The sequence below is a fragment of the Salmo salar genome, chromosome ssa04, assembly GCF_905237065.1.
Source record: "Salmo salar chromosome ssa04, Ssal_v3.1, whole genome shotgun sequence".
In the NCBI taxonomy this organism is placed as follows: Eukaryota; Metazoa; Chordata; class Actinopteri; order Salmoniformes; family Salmonidae; genus Salmo; species Salmo salar.
The window spans coordinates 62,304,352-62,329,887 of record NC_059445.1 but is presented as its reverse complement, the minus strand read 5'-3'; the positions used below and the strand labels follow the sequence as shown (position 1 = coordinate 62,329,887).

General features: G+C 43.8%; 1 protein-coding gene across 2 annotated transcripts in view; it reads left to right on the top strand.

Moving 5' to 3' along the window:
* Positions 1-25,536, top strand: part of LOC106603639 (zinc finger and BTB domain-containing protein 16-A) — a 157,180-nt gene that overhangs the window by 6,607 nt on the left and 125,037 nt on the right. For both annotated transcript variants that reach the window (XM_014197535.2, XM_014197534.2), the window contains exon 2: positions 1,259-2,607. In XM_014197535.2, the coding sequence (XP_014053010.2) occupies positions 1,358-2,607 (1,250 nt within the window). In that variant the 5' untranslated portion in view covers positions 1,259-1,357. The remainder of the gene's footprint in view (positions 1-1,258; positions 2,608-25,536) is intronic.

The following is a 25,536-nucleotide window of genomic DNA, read 5'->3' as shown; positions in this document are numbered from 1 at the left end:
CAACAGCAAAGGACCTTGTGAGGATGCTGGAGAAAACCGGTACAAAAGTATCTATATCCACAGTAAAATGAGTCCTACATCGACATAACCTCTAGACTATGGTTTGCAACTGCACATGGGGACAAGGATTGTATTTTTTTGAGAAATGTCCTCTGGTCTGATGAAACAAAAAGTAGAACTGTTTGGCCATAATGACCATTGTTATGTTTGGAGGAAAAAGGGGGATGCTTGCAAGCCGAAGAACACCATCCCAACCGTGAAGCATCCCAACTGTGAAGCATAAGGGTGGCAGCATCATGTTGTGGGGGTGCTTTGCTGCAGGAGGGACTGGTGCACTTCACAAAATAGATGGCATCAAGAGGAAGGAAAATGATGTGGATATATGGAAGCGACATCTCAAGACATCAGTCAGGAAGTTAAAGCTTGGTCGCAAATGGGTCTTCCAAATGGACAATGACCCCAAGCATACTTCCGAAGTTGTGTCAAAATGGCTCAAGGACAACAAAGTCAAGGTATTGGAGTAGCCATCAAAAATCCCTGACCTCAATACTATAGAACATTTGTGGGCAGAACTGAAAAAGCGTGTGCGAGCAAGGAGGCCTACAAACCTGACTCAGTTACACCAGCTCTGTCAGGAGGAATTGGCCAAAATTCACCCAACTTATTGAGGGAAGCTTGTGGAAGGCTACCAGAAACGTTTGACCCAAGTTAAATAATTTAAAGAAAATACACTCAAGTAGTATTTGGTAGCATGTAAACTTCTTACCCAGTGGGAATGTGATGAAGGAAATAAAAGCTGAAATAAATCATTCTCGCTGCTATTATTCTGACATTTCACATTCTTAAAATAAAGTGATGATCCTAACTGACCTAAAACAGGGAATTTTTACTAGGATTAAATGTCAGGAATTGTGGAAAACTGAGTTTAAATGTATTTGGCTAAGGTTTATGTAAACTTCCGACTTCAACTGTAACAATTATGGTTTGAAATGGCTTTTCTAATAAACTGCATTAATTAATACAACAGCAATTTATTATTTTAACTAAATACTGCAGAACTATGTTTGGATTTTTTTATCTAAAGTGTAGGTTTATATATTGGTCCGTTCTTATATTCAACAGTTATTAAAAGTTTATTGGACTTAGACAAAGTATGGTATCTAGTTAAGAAGTCAACAATTATTTAGATATATTTTTGAAGTACAGTATTTCCTAAAATATTCTGTGCTTTTTCTTTTTCTCTATCCATTCTCTCCAGATTGACTTTATCTTGTTTACAAAGATACCGGTAAGTGAACAAACTGCTGAGGAGTGAAAGCAAGCCTCATGAGTTGGCCTGGCGGATCTCAGCGACGTTATGGATTTGACTAAAATGGGTATGATCCAGCTCCAGAACCCTAACCACCCCACGGCCCTGCTGAAGAAGGCCAACCAGATGCGTCTGGCAGGAACCCTCTGCGACGTGGTCATCATGGTGGACAGCCAGGAGTTCCATGCTCACCGGACCGTGCTGGCCTGCACCAGCAAGATGTTTGAGATCCTGTTTCACCGCAACAGCCAGCATTACACACTGGACTTTCTTTCACCAAAGACCTTCCAGCAGATACTGGAGTATGCCTACACTGCCACACTCCAGGCCAAAGTGGAAGACCTGGACGACCTACTGTACGCAGCAGAGATCCTAGAAATTGAGTACTTGGAGGAGCAATGCCTCAAGATCCTGGAGACAATCCAGTCCTCAGACGACAACGACACAGAGGTCAACATGAACGATGAAGGCACGGAGGAAGATGATGAGCGCAAGGGCAGGCAAGGAGGGAAGAACGCCAAGAAGCATTCCATGGAGGGGAGCTACCATTCAGCCGTCCAGCAAGCCTCGGCCCTGGCCAGCATGGTGGACCAGAGCCCCTCCGTCTCCACATCCTTCGGGCTCTCCACCATGAGCCCAACCAAAGCTGCCGTGGACAGCCTGATGAGCATAGGCCAGTCCCTCCTGCAGCAGGGCTTTGGGGGCGAGCACCTGACTCAAGGAAACTCCCACCACCAATTGATGACCGATATCAAGACGGAGATGATGCAAGTGGATGAAGGCGGAGGCCACGTGAGCCCCAGAACCATGGAGTCCAGTGCCTCCAGCAATGGCAAAAGGAGCAGCGAGTTGGACAAGAACCGTGATGGCCCCGGGACCCCAACCAGGAGCAGTGTGATCACAAGCGCCCGCGAGCTGCACTACGTCCGGGAGGATGGCATGGGCGACTCCCAAGCAGATGGCGGCCAAATGGGTCTGGAAGCCATGGCGGGTATGACAGGCATGACCGAGAAACACCTGGCCTCCTTGTACTCGCTGCCTACCAATCATAAAAATGAGGCCATGCTATCCATGCCGGCCTCCATGGCCTCTTCTCTCCATATGTCCCCTGCCCTGGCCATGTCCATGGACTTCAGTGCCTATGGGGGACTTCTGCCCCAGAGCTTCATTCAGAGGGAGTTCTTCAACAAGTTGGGGGAGCTGGCTGCAGGTATGAAGCCAGACGGTAGGAACCAGCATGAACGCTGCAACGTGTGTGGCGCAGAGCTACCAGACAACGAAGCTGTGGAGCAACATAGGTAAGCTCAACGTTGTTGTACTTCATGTCACTGGGTTGGTTCCATTAACATTTGTAAACTTATTGATCTTTGCCAAAATCTATCTTTCTTAAAATAGCATTTTAATGTTGATTTAAAGTCATCTCTGTACAATAACTTAATTTAAGTGTGCTGATATACAGTGCCTTGGGAAAGTATTCAGACCCCTTGACTTTTTCCACATTTTGGTATGTTACAGCCTTATTCTAAAATTGATTAAATATATTTTGTTTTTTTCTCAGCAATCTATACACAATACCGCATAATGACAAAGCGAAAACAGGTTTTAGACATTTTTGCAAATGTATTACAAATAAAAACCAGATACCTTATTTACATAAATATTCACACCCTTTGCTTTCAGACTCGAAATTGAGGTCAATTCAATTGATTGGACGTGATTTGGAAAGGCATACACCTGTCCGATATAAGGTTTCACAGTTGACACTGCATGTCAGAGCAAAAACCAAGCCATGAGGTCAAAGGAATTGTCCGTAGAGCTCTGAGACAGGATTGTGTCGAGGCACAGATCTAGGGAAGGGTACCAAAAATGTCTGCTGCATTGAAGGTCCCCAAGAACACAGTGGCCTCCATTTCTTAGAGCTGGCCGTGTGGCCAGACTGAGCAATTGGGGGAGAAGGGCCTTGGTCAGAGAGGTGACCAAGAACCCAATGGTTACTCTGACAGCGCTCTGGAGTTCCTCTGTGGATATGGGAGAACCTTCCAGATGGACAAGCATCTCTGCAGCACTCCACCAATCAGGCTTTTATGGTAGAGTGGCCAGACAGAAGCCACTAAGTAAAAGGCACATGACAGCCTGCTTGGAGTTTGCCAAAAGACACCTAAAGGACAAGATTCTGGTCTGATAAAACCAAGATTGAACTCTTTGGCCTGAATGCCAAGCGTCACATCTGGAGGAAACCTGGCACTATCCCTATGGTGAAGCATGGTGGTGGTAGCATCATGTTGTGGGGATGTATTTCAGCGGCAGAGACTGGGTAGACTAGTAAGGATCGAGGCAAACGGAGCAAAGTCAAGAGGTCCTTGATGAAAACCTGCTCCAGAGCGCTCAGGACCTCAGACTGAGGGTCACCTTCGAACAGGACAACGACCCTAAGCACACAGCCAAGACAAACCAGAAGTGGCTTCGGGACAAGTCTCTGAATGTCCTTGAGTGGCCCAGCCAGAGCCCGGACTTGAACCCGATCCAACATCTCTGGAGAGACCTGAAAATAGCTGTGCAACAACGCTCCCCATCCAACCTGGCACAGCTTGAGAGGATCTGCAAAGAGGAATGGGAGGAACTTCCCAAATACAGGTGTACCAAGCTTGTAGCGTCCTACCCAAGATGACTTGAGGCTGTAATCGCTGCCAAAGGTGCTTCAACAAAGTACTGAGTAAAGGGTCTGAATACTTATGTAAATGTGATATGAATAAAATTAGCAAACATTTCTAAAAATCTGTTTTTGCTTTATGATTTTGGGGTATTGTGTGTAGATTGAGGGGACAATTTAATCAATTTTAGCATAAGGCTGTAATGTAACATTGGAAAAAGTCAAGTGGTCTGAATACTTTCCGAAGGCACTGTACGTACATATAATATAGGCCTACATTTTTCAACCTTAAATAATTCTGGAATCTACCTATCAAAAGTTGTGGTTGTTTTTTTTTAAATCTCGAATATGTTTGGTTTTTTACTCATATACACTGAACAAAAATATAAACGCATCATGTAAAGTGTTGGTACCATGTTTCATGAGCTGAAAAATAAATCCCAGAAAATGTCCATATGCACAAAAAGCATATTGCTCTCAAATTTTGTGCACACATTTCTTTACTTCCCTGTTTGTGTATTTCTTCTTTGCCAAGATAATCAATCCACCTGACAGGTGGGGCATATTAAGATGCTGATTAAACAGCATGATCATTACACAGGTGCATCTTGTGCTGGGGACAATAAAAGGCCACTTTAAAATGTGTGACAAAACTGCACAACACAATGCCACAGATGTCTCAAGTTTTGAGGGATTGTGCAATTGGCATGTAAGAATGTCCACCCGAGCTGTTGCTAGATAATTTAATTTTAATTTCTCTACCATAAGCCGCCTCCAACGTCATTTTAGAGAATTTGGCTGTACGTCCAACCGGCCTCACAACCGCAGACCACGTGTTAGTTCTCCAGCTTCTTTCTTCTCACTTTGTCATTTAGGTTAGTATTGTGGAGTAACTACAACTATCCATCCTCAGTTTTCTCCTATCACAGCCATTAAACAATAACTGTTTTAAACTCACAATTAGCCTCTTGGAGAAATCCCTGTGGTTTCCTTCCTTTCCAGTGACGGAGTTAGGAACAAAGCTTTATCTTTGTAGTGTCTGAGTGTATTTATACAGAAAATTAATTAATTAATAACTTCAGCATGCTGAAAGGGATATTCAATGTCTGCTTTTTTTACCTGTCTTCCAATAGTCGCCCTTTGTGAGGCATTTGAAGACCTCCCTGGTCTTCGTGGTTGAATCTGTGTTTGAAATTCACTGCTTGACTGAGGGACCTTGAAATGATCTGTATGTGTGGGGTACAGAGATTATGTAGTCATTCAAAAATCATGTTGCTCACTATTATTGCACACAGTGAGTCCATGCAACTTATTATGTGACATGTTAAGCACATTTTTAGTCCGGAACTTATTTAGGCTTGCCATACTAAAGGGGTTGAATACTTGTTGACTCAAGCCATTTCAGTTTTCATTTGTAAAAAGATTTAAAAACATAATTCCACTTTGACATTAGGGGTATTGTGTGTAGACCTGTAACACAACAAAATGTTGAAAAGTCCAAAGGGTGTGAATACTTTCTGAAGGCACTGAAGCTAACAAACTACAGTTGAAGTGGGAAGCTTTACATACACTTAGGTTAGAGTCATTAACTTGTTTTTCAACCACTCCACACATTTCTTGTTAGCAAACTATAGTTTTGGCAAGTCAGATAGGACATCTACTTTGTGCATGACACAAGTCATTTTTCCAGCAATTGTTTACAGACAGATTATTTCACTTATAATTCACTGTATCACAATTCCAGTAGGTCAGAAGTTTACATACACTAAGTTGACTGTGCCTTTAAACAGCTTGGAAAATTCCAGAAAAGGATCTCATGGCTTTAGAAGCTTCTGATAGGCTAATTGACCTCAGTTGAGTCAATGGGAGGTGTACCTGTGGATGTATTTCAAGGCCTACCTTCAAACCCAGTGCCTCTTGCTTGACATCATGGGAAAATGAAAATAAATCAGCCAAGACCTCAGAATTTTTTTTTTGTAGACCTCCACAAGTCTGGTTCATCCTTGGGAGCAATTTCCAAACGCCTGAAGGTACCACGTTCATCTGTACAAACAATAGTACGCAAGTATAAACACCATGGGACCACGCAGCTGTCATGCCACTCAAGAAGGAGACGCATTCTGTCTCCTAGAGATGAATGTACTTTGGTGCGAAAAGTGCAAATCAATCCCAGAACAACAGCAAAGGATCTTGTGAAGATGCTGGAGGAAACAGGTACAAAAGTATCTATATCCACAGTAAAACAAGTCCTATATCGACATAACCTGAAAGGCCGCTCAGCAAGGAAGAAGCCACTGCTCCAAAACCGCCATAAAAAAGCCAGACTACGGTTTGCAACTGCACATGGTGACAAAGATCGTACTTTTTGGAGAAATGTCCTCTGGTCTGATGAAACAAAAATAGAACTGTTTGGCCATAATGACCATTGTTATGTTTGGAGGAAAAAGGGGGAGGCTTGCAAGCCGAAGAACACCATCCCAACCGTGAAGCACGGGGCTGGCAGCATCATGTTGTGGGTGTGCTTTGCTGCAGGAGGGACTGGTGCACTTCACAAAATAGATGGCGTCATGAGGAAGGAAAATGATGTGGATATATTGGAAGAAATATCTCAAGACATCAGTCAGGAAGTTAAAGCTTGGTCGCAAATGGGTCTTCCAAATGGACAATGACCCCAAGCATACTTCCAAAGTTGTGGCAAAATGGCTTAAGAACAACAAAGTGAAGGTATTGGAGTGGCCATCACAAAGCCCTGACCTCGATCCCAGAACTGAAAAAGCGTGTACGAGCAAGGAGGCCTACAAACCTGACTCAGTTACACTCGCTCTGTCAGGAGGTATGGGCCAAAATTCACCCAACTTATTGTGGGAAGCTTGTGGAAGGCTACCTGAAACGTTTGACCGAAGTTAAACAATTTATAGGCAATGCTACCAAATACTAATTGAGTGTGTGTAAACTTCTGACCCACTGGGAATGTGATCAAAGAAATAAAAGCTGAAAATAATTTTCTCTACTATTATTCTGACATTTCACATTCTTAAAATAAAGTGGTGATCCTAACTGACCTAAGACAGGGAATTTTTACTAGGATTAAATGTCAGGAATTGTGAAAAACTGAGTTTAAATGTATTTGGCTAAGGTGTATGTAAACTTCCGACTTCAACTGTAAATGACTCGTTGGATAATATCCTTGATTTTAATTTGAATGTTTGAGATTTTACCACTCATTAGATTTTGTTTGTTTTCTCAGCTAAGATATTTTTTCACAATTTTGATGCAACAAATTTTAAGCCTGATTTTTAAATACATTTATTTGAATTAGTAAATGTGAAATTAGCTTCTTGTGGTCTATCACCTGGTTTTGAAACATTGCTGAGAAGATTTTAATATGCCTTTTACTGGACATATTTGAAATCTTTGTCTATTTTTGGTTAATAAAATGCATTTCTTAATGGGAATAAGTAATGTATTTTCCATTATACTGCTGGCAATAGCATTGGATGTTATGTTTGTCAATTTTCACCCAGAATTGGGTAGGAGTTTCTTTCTTGTAAAGTCAATAATGTAGGCATTTTAAGGCAGTTGTATTGCAATGCTACCAGGCTACTGCTCACTTGTTGCTGATACTACATGATACTTGAATATCTGTATTCATATTGTTTAAAGTAGGCTATCATAGCAATACAATATTTACAAATTCAACAGCTAAAGTGTTGTCGATCTCTGAAACAAAAGCAGTAGTCTATTGCTGGTGACCGAGTCAGAGGTTCTCTCCCCTGATGACTTCCAGGCCTGTCCGGGTGACTACCGAGCCATCCTGCCGCGGCGCTGGCTGAGCCCATTAGTTGCACCTGGCGAAGGGGGTCAGCTAATGGGAAGCAGCCCCCTCCCCCTCTCCTCACACCCACCCCAGCACACCCCTGAACCCTGCGGTGTGGCCAGTGATGGAGTGTCCCAGGCCGGGGCTCCCAGCCACCTGGGGGACAAGGAGGGTCTTATTAGCTTTATGAGTGGAGCAGACTGTCCAGGCCAGGAAATGAGGGCTGTGCACAGGACCCAGGCCCTGCCCTCTGCAGCCTAACCTTTGGGCTGCTCAGCTGGCCTCTGCTTCTCGTCAGCAGAGCTGGAGGGCGGGGTAGTCGTGGTGTGGATGGAAGTCTGAAAAGAGGGAGTGCAGCGAGTAAATCCATGCCAGGCAAGCACTGCTGTTTAAATCCCACCGTGCACTCCTGTTGTAGACTACGCAGAATGCTGTTGTCTGCACCTGAGAAATATTTGTGCAACTTCCAAAACTGTCAAGGAACTGTACTAGTTTGTCTAAAGTTGGGAAATAGACCATAAGAAACACTCTGACAATCTGTTTCTGCTAATGGCCTGACACTCTCACACAGCCCAACACCCCATGAAGCTTGTAGGAGTTGGAATTTGGGACTGACACAGTGTGTCGGCATTGATTGAGAGCTCACATTTCCAGTTGTTTAAGATTATAGTGAGACAAGGAGTGGGAGGGGAGGGGGCGCCCCGGGTGAGTTTACAGGTCCTAGGTCATGTCTGGAGATCCAAGCTTTTATGCAACTGAAAAGAGTTGGATGATATTTTAAAGATGACTCATGCTTGTTTTGCTGAAAAGTTGTACTCTGTACCCTGATCTTGTACAACTTCCTGTGTTTTCAGTGGTTGAATTGGGAGCTGTGGGGTCCCTAGTTCGGTAGCGATTGTTTACCCCATTTCTTCACAGCATGTGATTTCTGTGTAATGCTCAAATTACATTCCAGTGGAGTGACTTTTCATTTTTAAGCATGCAGCTTAAAGCGCTCTTGTCATTTGATGTGTCCATCCTTCAACAACTAAAACATCAATGGTTGGTCTAGAAAGGCATGCCCCTACAAATCGACAGTTGTATTTAGACGAGGCTTTTATAGGCCCAGTGCTACTCTGATATGTGAAAATAAATAAGATCAGCAGGTGATCTCTGCTAAACTGTGGACCCATCCATGTTCTTATTTATTATTACAATGTGCATAAAACTCTGGAATAGAATGTCTCTAACTGAATGATACCATTTCCAGTAAATGACCTCGGTTGAACTGGAATATAATGTCTAACTTAAACAACATTTCCAGTTCACCCAAGGTACTTTTATTGAAATGGTGTCACTAACTTACGACACCATTTCCAGCCTCCACCCTACATATAACATTTTTATTTGAAGCGTAACAGTGTTTGTTTACAATTCAATTTTTTTATACAAACAATAGAGTAAAACATGCTCATGTTTTGTGTTGTGAGGGGGTATGACTGTTGAATGTAGCTCCTTTAGCACACAATACCCCATAATGACAAAGATATATTTACATAAGTATTCAGACCCTTTACTCTGTACTTTGTTGGAACCACCTTTTGGCAGTGATTACAGCCTCAAGTCTTCTTGGATATGACACTACAAGCTTGGCACACCTGTATTTGGGGAGTTTCTCCCTTGCTTCTCTGCAGATCCTCTCAAGCTCTGCCAGGTTGAATGGGGAGTGTTGCTGCACAGCTATTTTAAGGTCTCTCCAGAGATGTTGGATCGGGTTCAAGTCCGGGCTCTGGCTGGGCCACTCAAGGACATTCAGAGACTTGTCCTGAAGCCACTCCTGGTTTGTCTTGGCTGTGTGCATAGGGTCATTGTCCTGTTGGAAGGTGAACTGTCGCCTCAGTCAGAAACAGCGAGAGAGAATGTTATTAAAGTGGCCAATGATTTCCAGTTTAACAGTAATGGCCTTGAGAGAGAAGCTATTTTTCAGTCTCTCGGTCCCAGCTTTGATGCACCTGTACTGACCTCGCTTTTTGGATGGTAGCGGGGAGAACAGGCAGTGGCTCAGGTGGTTGTTGTCCTTGATCTTTTTGGCCTTCCGTGACACCTGGTACTGTAGGTGTCAGGGAGGGCAGGTAGTTTGCCCCCAGTGATGCGTTGTGCATACTGCACCACCATCTGGAGAGCTCTGCGGTTATGGACGGTGCAGTTGCCGTACCAGGCGGTGATGCAGCCCGAAAGGATGCTCTCAATTGTGCATCTGTAAAACTTTGAGGGTTTTAGACAACAAGCCAAATTTCTTCAGCCTCCTGAGGTTGAAGAGACGCTGTTGAGCCTTCTTCGCCACACTGTCTGTGTGGGTGGATCATTTCAGTTTGTCCGTGATGTGTACGTCGAGGAACTTAACTTTCCAACTTCTCCACTGCTGTTCCGTTGATGTGGATCGGGGGGTGCTCCCTCTGCTGTTTCCTGAAGTCCACGATCATCTCCTTTGTTTTGTTGACGTTGAGTGGTCACCTCCCCGACCAAGGCCCTTTTCCTCCGATTGCTCAGTTTGGCTGGAGGCCAGCTCTAGGAAGAGTCTTGGTGGTTCCAAACGTCTTCCATTTAAGAATGATTTAGGCCATTGTGTTCTTGGGGACCTTCAGTGCTGCAGACATTTTTGGTACACTTCCCCAGATCTGTGCCTCGACACAATCCTGTCTTGGACCTCTACGGACAATTCCTTCGACCTCATGGCTTGGTTTTTGCTCTGACATGCACTGTCAACTATGGAACTTTATATAGCCTTTCCAAATCATGTCAAAGTGGTGATCCTAACTGACCTAAAACAGGGAATTTTTACTAGGATTAAATGTCAGGAATTGTGAAAAACTGAATTTAAATGTATTTGGCTAAAGTGTATGTAAACTTCCGACTTCAACTGTATATGCAGATCTCCATCTTATCACAGATGTTAATTTACAGCAATCGATTGTGAGTCATGATTTGATTGAATATGACTTTTTGATTCCCTTTTTGTTTATCAGCAAACCTGTACATTATTTTGTCCCAAAAATGTTTTATATCTGATCAATTGACAGAAATTGCGGTTCCCCTGTTGATAAACCTACATGTTTGTGTGTTTTTCTAAAGACTTGTCAAATGCTTTGATTGTTGATAGCTCACAGAGCGATGGTTCTGGTTGACTAATTACAAATTATATCCCAGCAGCCCTGTGCCAGGGTCGCTGCCATCTCCAATTACAAACGTGAAGAAAATTTCAGTCGGGAGTTCATTTGGTTCAAACAGGTCAAGTTAACTGGCCCTAATTGTTTCCAGAAGTTGCACAGGTCCTTTGTGTGTGTTTGAATGAATGCATCAGTAAGTGCTTATTTCCTGTATACTTTTAGCCTGCTCCATTCATTCGCCTGTGTCCTGGGTTCTGTCATAAAGCCTCAAAACAACTGGATGTGATGTGGATTGGCTCCACAAATGGGAGGGGGTGGGGGTGTTGTATCTCTTGAAGTAGCCCTCCAAAGTCATGTATTGATATCTCCCAGAGATTTATGACTGAGGGATTGGTAAATGAAGGGCTGTGTTTTGTTTTTCAATTGCCCTAGGTTTCCTACAGGGGCCAAATCAGCGCTCCATCTCACCACAACAACAATACGTTTTTTTTTTCTGCTCCAAAGCCGGGACATATTTGACAAGCTCAGATGTATTATTTCTTAAAGCCTGGGTGAGTTTACTTGTGGCTTCAGGGAGACAAGATTAAAGCAATATTTTAGTAACCCCCGCAATAGGAAAATAATCAGCTGGCAAGGCTGAGGGATTATTAGACAAATGCATCATACGGGGGCTAACTCTAAGGAAGAGAACTCTGCTTGATATTCCAACACCGTTTCCGATTCAAAGGCCCATAGCCTTGGGTTTATCGCTTTCACTTAACACCCATTATCATGAGGATGACTGACTTCTAATGCACTTACAACCCTCCAGAACCCTTTCGGAATATAGCTGGTAAACATAACTAACCACCATTTCTCTCAAATTCTAGCCTCATGGTGTATGAATGAACCCCTATCAATGATTGTCCACTTCGCCTCGGCCGTCTTTGAGATCGAGAAACCTTTTCATCAATGACATTCGGATATTCAATTTCCTCCCTTGTGTCGAGGTGGATAGAGAGGGCAGAGCGGAGCTTAGTCGGCGTGTTCTTATACCCAGGGTTCCTGGGGACCTTATCAGTCCCCCTTATGTTGTGTGTGTGTGTGTGTGTGTGTGTGTGTGTGTGGGTATGTATGTATATGTGGGTATGTATGTATGTATATGAGAGAGACTGCATTAAATAGCATGATCATTACACAGGTGCACCTTGTGCTTTCACACAACACAATGCCACAGATGTCTCAAGTTTTGCATTTGGCATGCTGACTGCAGGAATGTCCATCAGAGCTGTTGCCAGAGAACTGAATGTTAATTTCTCTACCATAAGCCGCCTCCAACGTACAGCTGATGAAACTGGGGTTTTGCACAACCAAAGAATTTCTGCACAAACTATCAGAAACCATCTCAGGGAAGCTCGTGTGTGCTTGTCGTCTTCACCAAGGTCTTGACCTGACTTCAGTTCGGCGTCGTAACTGACTTGCTCACCTTTGATGGCCCCTGGCATGCTGAAAAAGTGTGCTCTTCACTGATGAATCCCGGTTTCAAATGTACCGGGCAGATGGCAGACGTTGTATGGCATCGTGTGGCGGGCGGTTTGCTGATGTCAATGTTGTGAATAGAATGCCCCGTGGAGGCGGTGGGGTTATTGTATGGGCAGGCATAAGCTATGGACAACAAACACAATTTGCATTTTGTCGATGGCAATTTGAATGCACAGAGATACCGTTATGAGATCATGAGGCTTATTGTCGTGCCATTCATCCACCGCTATCACCTCATGTTTCAGCATGATGATGCATGGCTCCATTTCGCAAGGATCTGTACACAATTCCTGGAAGCTGAAAATGTCCCAGTTCTTCCATGGCCTGCATACTCACCAGACATGTCACCCATTGAACATGTTTGGGATGATCTGGATCAACGTGTACGACAGCGTGTTCCAGTTCATGCCATTATCCAGCAACTTCACAGATGTATATCTGTATTCCCAGTCATGTGAAATCCATAGATTTGGGCATGATCAATTTATTTAAATTGACTGATTTTCCTTATTTGAACTGTAAAAATGTAGAGATTGTTGCACGTTTTACATTGTTGTTCAGTATACATTTTTTTGAAAGATAAGCTCCAAAGGGGAATGATCTAGTTGACTCAGCAAACACCTAAGTTTAGCATTTGTAATGAAGAAATTGTGTGGTATTCCTGGTTGTTAATCTAAGTTAGCTAGCTAACTCATTGATCCTGCATTATAGTATACCCCTCTGATATCCTATCCACCACCAACAACCGGATGGCTCCTTCAGCCTCAAACCTTAGCATCAACGGTAAAGATGGCCTCATATTCCATCCCCCTAGCTGTGGTCACAGTTAAAATGAATATTTTACCACTTTTTATAGATGGGTTTTTATGTGCCCTTGAGCTCTTTTTTTTGTTGCTCATTTTGTTGTGCATGCTTTGTCATAGTCAACATTATTGGGGGAAAGAAAGTAGAGTTTTATTACCTAAGCTTGGCTAAATGTAGAAGCTTTTTATTACAAGTGAAACTGGCAGAACTCCATTACAAGGAGCAGGATTATCACCCCCATTTGAAATCACGCAGTGAGCAAATCCCCTGGAGAGCACTTTACACAGGTACAGTAGTACATCATAGGGTAATATCCAAATAGTTCCACAAAAGCTTTTTGAAAAGGGCACACATGCCAGGAAGTTCCTCCTCTTCCAGAACAGACCAAATTTGAGGACTGGGGCAAGCCATGAGGCATTATGTTATCCTCCCTGACTGCCTCCTTTTCATAGTCGCCAAGCCTTGATGCCTTGTTGATGTAGTGCCTGGTGTCTGTGTTTGTTTATGCATCTGAGGATCAGCCTTTGGCCGGCAGGCGCGAGAGCAGAGCAGAGCCGAGCAGAGCAGAGGCAGCTGGCTGAAACCCAATTATAGACAGGCTCTAAAAGGCCCTGGTCGATTTACACCGCCATCTCTCTGATCTCAGATCTGTGCTCTGTCCTCACTGTCAAGCCGGGAGATGTATCGATTAAAGACTTAACATGGGGTTACATCATGTGGAATGTACTGCACACCCCTCTGTCAGAAGGAGCGTCCCCCCCCCAAACACAATCGCCATCGGACTTGAGAATCTGCTCATACCTGTCATTACTTCATGCTGTTTTTTTAATGATTGATTGAATTATGTCGTACACAGCAACACAAACACCCTTTTGATCCAAATACAGTAAAAAAAATAAATAATAGAGATATCTCACCCCAAAAAGCGCCAGACCACACACACTTATTAACCAGATAAGCATCGTTCAGTGCTGGGTGCATAGAGACGTTACTGCTGCACAAGCCTCCTTTCTTCAGTGCTGTGGCTCCCGTTATCTCGCCACTGCAACTGGAGATGGCCGGATTACGGTCCGGGGAGCGTGGTGCAGACTCTGTACGGAGCCAGGTGGCTCACCACACCTCATGGCTAACATCTAAAGAATAACTTTTTTGGAAAAGGGAGATCAACTAAGTCTTATGTCCAGACAGTGTCCAAGGCAATGGGGGATCAACAGAATTCTGGGCAGACCAAGATAAGAACCGAGAGCAGGGCTGTTGTGTAACAACATTAGCTTCTTGTCACAACTCCGGCCCTGCCTCACCTGTCTCTGCATGGGTAAACCTGGCTAGTGCTGAGAGTGCTGCGCCTGGCCTCTTGTGGTCAGGTAGGCTGTTAGGGGCCTTGGCTCGCACATTTCATATCTCTTGTCCTTCTGGGGAGCCTGTGGTCAGAGGGGGGAGGGAGGGAGGTGCTGGGGACAGCCTACACTGCTTTACGCTGCCTGCCTGCCTGCCTGCCTGCCTGCCTGCCTGCCTGCCTGCCTGCCTGCCTGCCTGCCTGCCTGCCTGCCTGCCTGCCTGCCTGCCTGCCTGCCTGCCTATGTGAGGGTGAAAACACACCAGTGGTTAGCAGTTATAGCCAGATATCAAGTGACATGTAAATCTATCATTTGTTCTACCTTCCTGATGGCTATTTCTCACTCCAAGTAGAGCAGCTGCACTGATGTTTGCGTAAAACACTGGTAGGGAAGAAATGTTAGACACTTCTATGATTCTTTCATTTCAGAATGTTTGTTTTTCCTTTAATTTTGATAAAAGGAAAAACAATTCTATTTACCACTCTTGAACTCACAGCTTTTCTTAGGCTGCCGTTACACGAAGCAATTTGCACGCAATTTTAGTTGCTTGCGACCAGGAGTTGGAACCAAAATTATTTTCCAGTCGTTTTGTTCTGAAAGAACCATTTTATTTTTTGCATTCCATTCCACACTTCCGATAAGCAAAATAAAGTTCTGAACCCCAAAAATGTTAAGGTTTATATTATTCCTTTGTGTTCCCTTTTAAACCTCCTGAGATATATATATATATATATATATTTTTTTTATTTATTTTACATTTAGCTTGCTATGGCGGGGGCAAGCTATTTACATGCATTGGACAAACAAGTGTAGGGCACAAGATTCAACTGACATTTTGCAGGTGGAGGAGGCTTGTCTTGAAGTGTTGGGCATCTTGTTGTTATGACATGCATCATCTGAATTAGGTCCACAGAATTATAACTATGGAGGAGCGGCTTCTATGATAGAACTTTGAATGTCTTTGAGCTTCAGAAAGTTCGCTTAATGTTGGACAAGCAAGCAAGCTAGCTAGCTAGCAAGCAAGCTAGCTAGCTAGCTAACAAGCTTGTGTGTGCAGAGCAGCACCAGAATTAAAATAAAAACACATCTTACTTTTTTTTGTAGTTAATAAATCAAATGTGAAACTTGATAACTATAGTATCCTTAACATTGAAAAGGTTAATCCATTGTTGTCTAATAAAAAATCGTTCTCCCTAATTTCTGATTCATGCATGTAACATCAGTATGCTATTACACTATGCTTCGGAGGGGAGGGGCCTACACACATGTGCGCACTCATTGGAAAAGCTTTTCAGCTGGCAGGCAGGCAGACACTGGATTAAGTTTATGAGTGACAGAGTGAGGGCTTTGCATAGGCACTCTGTGTTTTTTGTGGGACTGGAAAAAAATGCCCGGAAGGTAAAAGGTCATTAAAAACCTCTTACATCTAGATGTTCCGCTAGCGGAACACCGCTCCAATATCCAATGATGGGGCGTGGCGCGAATTACAAACTCCTCAAAAATCCCAAAACTTCAATTTTTCAAACATATGACTATTTTACACCATTTTAAAGACAAGACTCTCCTTTATCTAACCACATTGTCCGATTTCAAAAAGGCTTTACAACGAAAGCAAAACATTAGATTATGTCAGGAGAGTACCCAGCCAGAAATAATCACACACATTTTTCAAGCTAGCATATAATGTCACAAAAACCAAAACCACAGCTAAATGCAGCACTAACCTTTGATGATCTTCATCAGATGACACTCCTAGGACATTATGTTATACAATACATGCATGTTTTGTTCTATCAAGTTCATATTTATATCAAAAAACAGCTTTTTACATTAGCATGTGACGTTCAGAACTAGCATACCCACCGAACACTTCCGGTGAATTTACTAAATTACTCACGATAAACGTTCACAAAAAACATAATTATTTTAAGAATTATAGATACAGACCTCCTTTATGCAATTGCTATGTCCGATTTTAAAATAGCTTTTCGGTGAAAGCACGTTTTGCAATATTCTGAGTAGATGGCCCGGCCATCATAGCTAGCTATTTTGACACCCACCAAGTTTGCCACTCACCAAACTCAGATTTACTATAAGAAAAATTGGATTACCTTTGCTGTTCTTGGTCAGAATGCACTCCCAGGACTTCTAGTTTACACCCAATGTTGTTTTGGTTCCAAATAATCCATAGTTATATCCAAATAGCGGCGTTTTGTTCTTGCGTTCAAGACACTATCCGAAGGGTGACGCGCCGGCGTGACAAAAAATGTCAAAATATTCCATTACCGTACTTCGAAGCATGTCAAACGCTGTTTAAAATCAATTTTTATGTGATTTTTCTCGTAAAATAGCGATAATATTCCGACCGGGAGACGTCGTTTTCGTTCAAAGACTGAAAATGCAAAATGGACTCTTCACATGCACGCGCGACCCCGTTTCATTGTTCTCAGATCGACCACTATCCAAATGCGCTACTGTTTTTCAGCCAGGGACTGCAGAGTCATCATTCCCCGTTATGGCGCCTTCTGAGAGCCTATGGGAGTCTTAGAAAATGTCACGTTAAAAAAAAAAGGCCAAGAAATGGTCAGAGAGGGCACTTCCTGTTTAGAATCTTCTCAGGTTTTGGCCTGCCATATGAGTTCTGTTATACTCACAGACACCATTCAAACAGTTTTAGAAACTTTAGGGTGTTTTCTATCCAAATCAAACAATGTATATGCATATTCTAGTTTCTGGCCAGGAGTAATAACCAGATTAAATCGGGTACGTTTTTCCCATGATCTGGTTTTCAGTTCTGTTCACTGAACCAGTTCTGACCCCTGCTTGCAACCGAGTTGCTTTGTGAAACAACACCTGTAACTCATCTGCAACTTGGTTGCATCTAGTTGAAACTTTTCAACTTTGTGCAACTAGTTGCAAGTAACAGCCAATCAAAACAAACAGTTTTGTCACATGATCCAATCGAAAGTTTGGAATTCTGACCCAGTTGCCATGTCAACACAGCTGTCAGTGCTGCGCAGCACACCCCCTGATCAGGGTTGACAGAACAGAGACTAGCACAACAGGAAATGTGTACAGGTTATTGTACACGGTTTAGCATTCAAATTTAATTTTGAAGTGAAGCTAAATCTCTCCCTAACCAGTTTCAACTGAAATTATCCACCATGACCTGTGGTAGCTAGCTTAGTTTGTTGCTAGCCTAGTAAACTCGTTGCTAGCTAGCTAGTTGTGCTGGTGTTTGCTATGTCATTTTGGCTACCTAAGGAAATTGTACAGGCTGCATTTTGTCTTCATCCATGCTGTTACTATAACCAAACGGTTAGATAAACAAACAAATAATTTGTGAAACCATGATGTAATGAAGCAGATGACATGGGGTGAGTTAAATTTGATTGGCTGTTGCATGCAATTTTAAGCATGTTTGAGTTGCTTCATGTAACAGCAAAGTTGCTTGAGATATCCCTTACAACTAAAATTGTGTGAGTTGCTTAGTATAACTGCAGCCTTACTGTAAGCACAAACCACAAGCCACTTTTCCATTAAAAGCCATATTAATTACAATGATCCCCCTTATTAAAGCCCGGTTTTGATTTCGTGTTTATAGAGCTGCTCCCTCCCTGCCCCCCCCTTCTTCGGTCCCGAATGCCGGTGTTTTAATCCTGTCGATATCCCATTAGCATCTCCTCTCCGGGTCCCGCCACATGAAAGAAGATGTCGGTTCCCCCTCGGTGGTTCTAACGCGCTGCCGAGCGCGGGGGCACAATGAGTGTGGTCCCAAGCCAAAGGGCCAACCCAAGCGTGCACAAGACCTGTGTGAATGCTACCGCCACGGCTCCCAGCCTCCCCTGGAAGTATCAAATCAGAGCCCTCCGCGGGCTTCCACCGAGAGAGGCTCTAATTAGCTTCTTTGTTGCCGCCTGAATGGGGTGCCAGAGATTGGCAAGGGGCCCCAATGGAGTGATACGAGAGTGCTAAGAAAGGGGTCATAAAACTCCCATCACAAAGAAGCACTCGGGTTGGGGACTGGGCTGGGCGGTAGGCTGGACGGCACCGTACAGGTCCTGTTTACTACCCGACCATCTCGCTCCTCTCAGGACCCCAGCCAGGGTATGTCCTGGAACATAAACACAAATCTAATCTGGCAGGTTGTTAGACAGCTTTTTGCCTGTCTATATTCCTGCCTCAGAATTTTTGGTTGAAGCAGTTTGTTTTCTTGTGGTTTTATTGATTGGCTGTTGGGTCACATGGTTTAGTTTTTCTCTGTTTTTGCAAGTGAACCAACAATTTTGCTCTTGGAGCCACACTATTTTCTGTCTCGGTTTTCACTGTCTCTTAACACCGCATTGAGGTAACCAATATGTCTGCCCCTCTTTGACTGCTACTAGCAGGGAGCACCAAGTGCGGGCCGGAGCGGTTTAGCTCGAGCAACACGTTTTAATTCTTACTGTAATCCAGGGGGGATCAGTTGAGTAAATCATGGTATAAAGCTTAAAACCATAATTGATTTATGTATTTGCTGAATGAAGACGGGCTGAGAGATTAGCAGTGGCAGACAGCTGACGATGATGGATAGCATGGTGCTTTGAGAGGCCGCATGTCCGCTAGGGCTGTGACGATACCAGTATCGCCATATTTTTTTCCATTGCAAAAATGAAAACACGAAGCAGACAACTCTTTTGGTCCTTGTAAAAAGCTGCTGTATGTAAAATATTGTGTGCTGTAGCTTGGAACATAAATACATGTGACTCTGGATGACAACATAATATTTGTTTCCAACATTAGGGCTGTTTTCCTAAAGAAGTTAAATCTGCTTCATGTTTTGTTTCCGTGCCGTGATAGTAATGAGTATCGCTATACTGGTATCGTCTCGGCCCTGATGTCAGCTAGATTCAGTTGAAGGGAGATATGTTGGATCTCTCCTAAAATGAGTGAAGTTGATCGAGGTTTATTTAGACAGAATGAGAAGATATTTCTGGCCTTTTTTGATTAGATGACTTTCAAATTTGGATAGAGATTCATGATTGTCTTGTACATAAATTCTTTGTTTCTGTAGGTGTATCAAATAGATTTTTCTGGTTTACGATCTTGCTGTCAGTATCCCTCGTCTTTTTTTTTGCCTCATCGAGATTGTTTTGGGTTTGTGTGTTTTTGTCTGTGGTCCTCAAATGTGTGGAAAAAAGCCTTTTTCATTTACCTGGACCAATCACTGACATGTCATGAGTCAAACAGCATAATTTCTGTCTTAGCCAGGAAGTTACTGATGATGCTGTCAGGTCTCGCCGAAAGCCATTAAGCATAGGGTGGGGGTACATGCCTATTTTACACTATCACACAGACGTCCCTTCCAAATAAGGGTTTGCTTGTCCAGCCAGGAATATTACACCCCATTCTCCTCCTTCGAAATTCCAGCGAAGGAGACACCCATTGATTCTCTGTCTCCGGGTTCGTTCTGGTGTCCTTTCTCGGAGCGACCCAGATTTGTACTTTATATTTTTTTTCCTTCCTGGCCTCTGGTGCACTGTCTATGGCCACAGTATGCGAGGGACTGGAGTCCTAAACAGGTCTTTGGGTCCTTAACGCCACGTCAGGCCCTCACCTAACTGCATCCCTCCAATATTTAACTTAGCTTCTTACCCGACGCCCCCCCACACCACCACTCTAGACGTGCGCTCACACATACACTGGTCAGCAAAGAGACAGGGCTGTGAAAGAGTTTCGCCATGAACGATACCCATCTTCCATAGTGCACTGTTTAGTGCAAAACTGATTTTTTTAATCTCACTTGTAGTATCTTACACTGAACAGAAATATAAACACAGCATGTAAAGTCTTGGTTCCATGTTTCATGAGCTGAAATATAAGATCCCCAACATTTTCCATACGCACAAAAATATTATTTCTCTCATTCTGAGCACACATTTGTTTACATCCCTGTTAGTGAGCATTTCTCGTTTGCCAAGATCCACCTGACAGGTGTGGCATAGTAAGAAGCTGATTAAACAGCATGATCATTACATAGATAAACCTTGTGCTGGAGACAATGTGCAGATTTGTTACACAATGCCACAGATTTATCAAGTTTTGAGGGAGTGTGCAATTGGCATGCTGACTGCAGAATTGTCAAACAGAGCTGTTGCCAGAGAAGCCATCATTTTAGAGAATTTGTCAGTACCTCCAACCAATCTCACAACCACAGACCACGTGTAGACCATGTGTAACCACGCCAGCCCAGGACCTCCACATCTGGCTCCTTTACCTGCGGGATCATCTGAGACCAGCCACCCTGACAGCTGATGAAACTGTGGGTTTGCAAAACCAAAGAATTTCTGCACAAACTGTCAGAAACCGTCTCAGGGAAGCTCATCTGCATACTTGTCATCCTCACCAGGGTCTTAACCTGACTGCCTTTCGGTGTCGTAACCAACTTCAGTGGGCATATGCTCACTTTCGATAGCTACTGGCACACCGGAGAAGTCTTCAGTCTTCTCTTCACTGATGAATCCCGGTTTCAACTGTACCGGGCAGATGGCAGACAGCGTATGGTGCCGTGTCGGCGATCGGTCTGCTGTTCACAACGCTGATATCAGTGCTCCATGGTGGCGGTGTGGTTATGGTAGGGGCAGGCATAAGCTAATGACAACGAACACAATTTCTTTTTATCAATGGCAATTTGAATGCACAGGCATACCATGACGAGATCATGAGGCTTATTGTTGTGCCATTCATCCGCCGCCATCACCTCGTGTTTCAGCATGATAATGCACAGCTCCATTTTACAAGGATATGTACACAATTCCTGGAAGCTGAAAATGTCCCAGTTCTTCCATGGCCTGCATACTCACCAGACATGTCACCCATTGAACATGTTTGGGATGATCTGGATCGATGTGTACGGCAGCGTGTTCCAGTTCCTGCCATTATCCAGCAACTTCGCACAGCCATCCAGGCTCTATCACAACCGACAGTGATTGGGAGTCCCATAGGGCAGCTCACAATTTGGCCCAGCGTCGTCCAGGTTTGGCTGGCGTAGGCCATCATTGTAAATAAGAATTTGTTCTTAACTGACTTGCCTCGTTAAATAAAATGTAAAAAAATGACGGAGTTGGACAACATTCCACAGGCCACAATCAACAGCCTGATCAGATCAACTCTATGCGAAGGAGACGCACTGCATGAGGGAAATGGTGGTCATACCAGATACTGACTGGTCCATGCCCCTACCTTTTTTTCAGGTATCTGTGACCCAACAGAAGTATATCTGTATTCCCAGTCATGTGAAATCCATAGATTAGGGCCAAATGAATTTATTTCAATTGACTGATTTCCTTATGAACTGTAACTCAGTAAAATATTTTTATTTATTTTATTCAGTGTAGTATGAGTTACTACTCTTCGGATTGAAATACTGTAGTTCTATATGTATTTGTGTGTGATTTATTTTATCACTTTATACACCTCTTCAGAGCATCATGAAAAGGAAAATCAAATGGTAAAGTTATTTCCCCATGCCCTACACTGTTAGATTCGGATATTGTGTATGGATCTGTCAATTTGATCTGCCCTATTGCCCATTTCCTTAGACTGAGGATCCCAGGGTTTATTGTCCCCCTCTCTACCAGTCCCTGGTCCTGCACAGGGGAGGCAGAGGACAAAGGCCAATGTGTATCTGAGCTGGGGGGGGGGGCGGGACCTGCTTGGAGCCACTGATGGACAATCTGACAGGGGCTCTTTTTTGTTTTGTTTTTTTGCCCTCGGTGGGTGTAGCGGCAGGAGGCTGGGGGTCTATAAGCCATGAGAGCCACCATTATGAGAGGTGGGCTCTGTTACAGTAGAGTGGATGCAGGGGTCTCGGCCCAGACAAAGGCAGGGTCAAACAGGCCCCCATTATTTACAGTAGTCCTTTGATTGCCCAAGTGAAACAGGAGCCTCCAGGGGCCTCATGGGAGGACCACTGTTTTTGCTCGGTCAGGCCTCCAATAAGGTCAAAGAGCATCGGGGGTGGGGTGTGTTTGGGGGGGTGGCTGACTTCCAAGGGGGCTGCTTCATAGTGAAAAGTGGGCTTTTTTATATTGATCAGCAAATAATTTTGCCACACAGACAATGTTTTAGAACAACAGCTGTGTGTCTGTGACATGGTGGGCATGAGGAAAAGTGCAGCGTGGATGAGAAAGACAGGGAGACCTTACTGTCTGTCAGCCACCTCAGAGAGACTAAGGAGAGGAGTAAATGCTCAAAACAATGGAAGGTGTTATTTGGACAAGTACAATTCTACACCTTTGTGGACACCCCAACTCCGCTGTACATTACTAAAGAAACCACTTTGACTCACAGTAGTGCAATGAGTGAGAATTTGACCCCAAGTATAAATCTTCAACAAAAAACCTGTTGCATGTAACCTAATTCTGGGGATCCAGTTAGGTCATTGCTGATCCCTTGCAAAGAGATACCATGCTTAAGAATAAGCTCATTACTTGGCACAATCAAGGCATGAAAGAACTGGAATTTAGTCCAAGCAGTTTGATTTCAGTGTACTTGATACGTATATTTAGCTTAATCCCAATACTGCTGCATCAATATCATATACCGTCTTATGGGACTCAATTACCAAATCCTCTGTGGATAGGCAGTCCTATTTGTTTTCTTTCATTAAGAAATGGAAAGTCACCCGAGCTCCGGGCATGAGGGGAAAAGGCACCATCTGCCAGGAGTATCCTCTGTAATCTTCACGTAATTTTGCCTTCAGTGGCAGTGATGAGAAACGGACACTGGTTGAAGAAAGAGAGTAACGGCCTTACAATATGAATAACTCAACAGTCTGCTGGAACAGATTTGATTGTTTTTAGGGGCACAATGACTCGAGGGTCAGAGTTTGCCTGGCCTGGGCATTAATGGGGAGGGGTGGAGGTCAGGGGAGGTCCTGGGGTCCAGTTTGACCCCCACCTCTCACCCCATTGTCCTTAAGAACACAAAGGGACCTGCCATCTTACTAGTCAGTCCTCTCCTCAACCCAATCCGAGTTTGACAGAGGCTTTGAATGTGGCTGACTGAACACCAGTAAGTGACCAATCAAAGAAAAAATAATTTTTGCAGTGCCTTCAGAAAGTATTGATACCCCTGAATTCCAAATGGTTAAAACACTGTTTAAATCACCCATCTACTCATAATACCCACATAATGACAAAGTGAAAACATGTTCTAAGACCCTTTTGCAAGTTTATTGAAAAGGAAATACAAATCTAATTTGGAAAGGATTCAGACCCCCCGAACCCCCCCCCCTTCCCTTTTTCCACACTTTGTTACGTTACAGCCTTATTCTAAAATTGATTAAATAAAACATTTTCCTCATCAATCTACACACAATACACAATAATGACAAAGCAAAAAAAAATACAATCACATATACTTAAGTATTCAGACCCTTTACTCAGTACTTTGTCGAAGCACCTTTTAGCAGCGATTACAGCCTCCAGTCTTCCTGGGTATGATGCTACAAGCTTGGCACACCTGTTTTTGGGGACTTTCTCCCATTCTTCTCTGCAGATTTTCTCAAGCTCTGTCAGGTTGGATGGGGAGCGTCGCTACACAGCTATTTTCAGGTCTCTCCAGAGATGTTCGATCGGGTTCAAGTCCGGGCTCTGACTGGGCCACTCAAGGACATTCAGAGACTTGTCCTGAAGCCACTCCTGCATTGTCTTGGCTGTGTGCTTAGGGTCATTGTCCTGTTGGGAGGTGAACCTTTGCACCAGTCTGAGGTCCTGAGCGCTCTGGAGCAGGTTTTCATCAAGGATCTCTTGACTTTGCTCCGTTCATCTTTCCCTCGATCCTGACTAGTCTCCCAGTCTCTGCCGTGGAAAATCATGCTGTGGGGATGTTGCTGCCACCACCATGCTTCACCGTAGGAATGGTGCCAGGTTTCCTCCAGACGTGACGCTCGGCATTTAGGCGAAAGAGTTCAATCTTGGTTTCATCAGACCAGAGAATCTTGTTTCTCATGGTCTGAGTCCTTTTAGGTGCCTTTTGGCAAACTCCAAGTGGGCTGTGCCTCGACACAATCCTGTCTCGGACCTCTACGGACAATTCCTTCGACCTCATGTCTTGGTTTTTGCCTTGACATGCACTGTCAACTGTGAAATCTTATATCGGACAGGTGTATGCCTTTCCAAATCATGTCCAATCAATATTGGACAAATATACATTTGCAAACATTTCTAAAAACCTGTTTTGCTTTGGTATTGTGTGTAGGTTGATGAGGAGCATTTAATTCAATCCATATTAGAATAAGGCTGTAACGTAACAACGTGGAGAAAGTCAAGGAGTCTGAATACTTTTCTAATGCACTGTATATACAAAAATATGTGGACACCCCTTCAAATTGGTGCATTTGGCTATTTCAGCCACACCTGTTGCTGACACGTGTATAAAATCGAGCACACAGCCATGCACTCTCCATTGACAAACATTGGCAGTAGAATGGCATTACTGAAAGGTACGGTAACTTTTAACATGGCACCGTCATAGGGTGCCACCTCTCCAACAAGTAAGTTTGTCAAATTTATGCCATGCTAGAGCTACCTCGGTCAACTGTAAGTGCTGCTGTTGTGAAGTTGAAACGTCTAGGAGCAACAACAGTTAAGCCGCGAAGTGATAGGCTACACAAGCTCGCAGAACAGGACCACCGAGTGCTGAAGCGTCTAGCGCATAAAAATCGTATGCCCTCAGTGGCAACACTCACTACCGAGTTCCAAACTGCATCTGGAAGCAACGTCAGCACAATATCTGTTTATCGGGAGCTTCATGAAATGGGTTTCCGAGTAGCCGCACGCAAGCCTAATATCAACATGCGCGATGCCAAGCGTCAGCTGGAGTGGTGTAAAGCTCATTCGCCATGGCGCAGTGGAAACACATTCTCTGGAGTGATGAATCACGCTTCACCATCTGGTAGTCCGACGGAC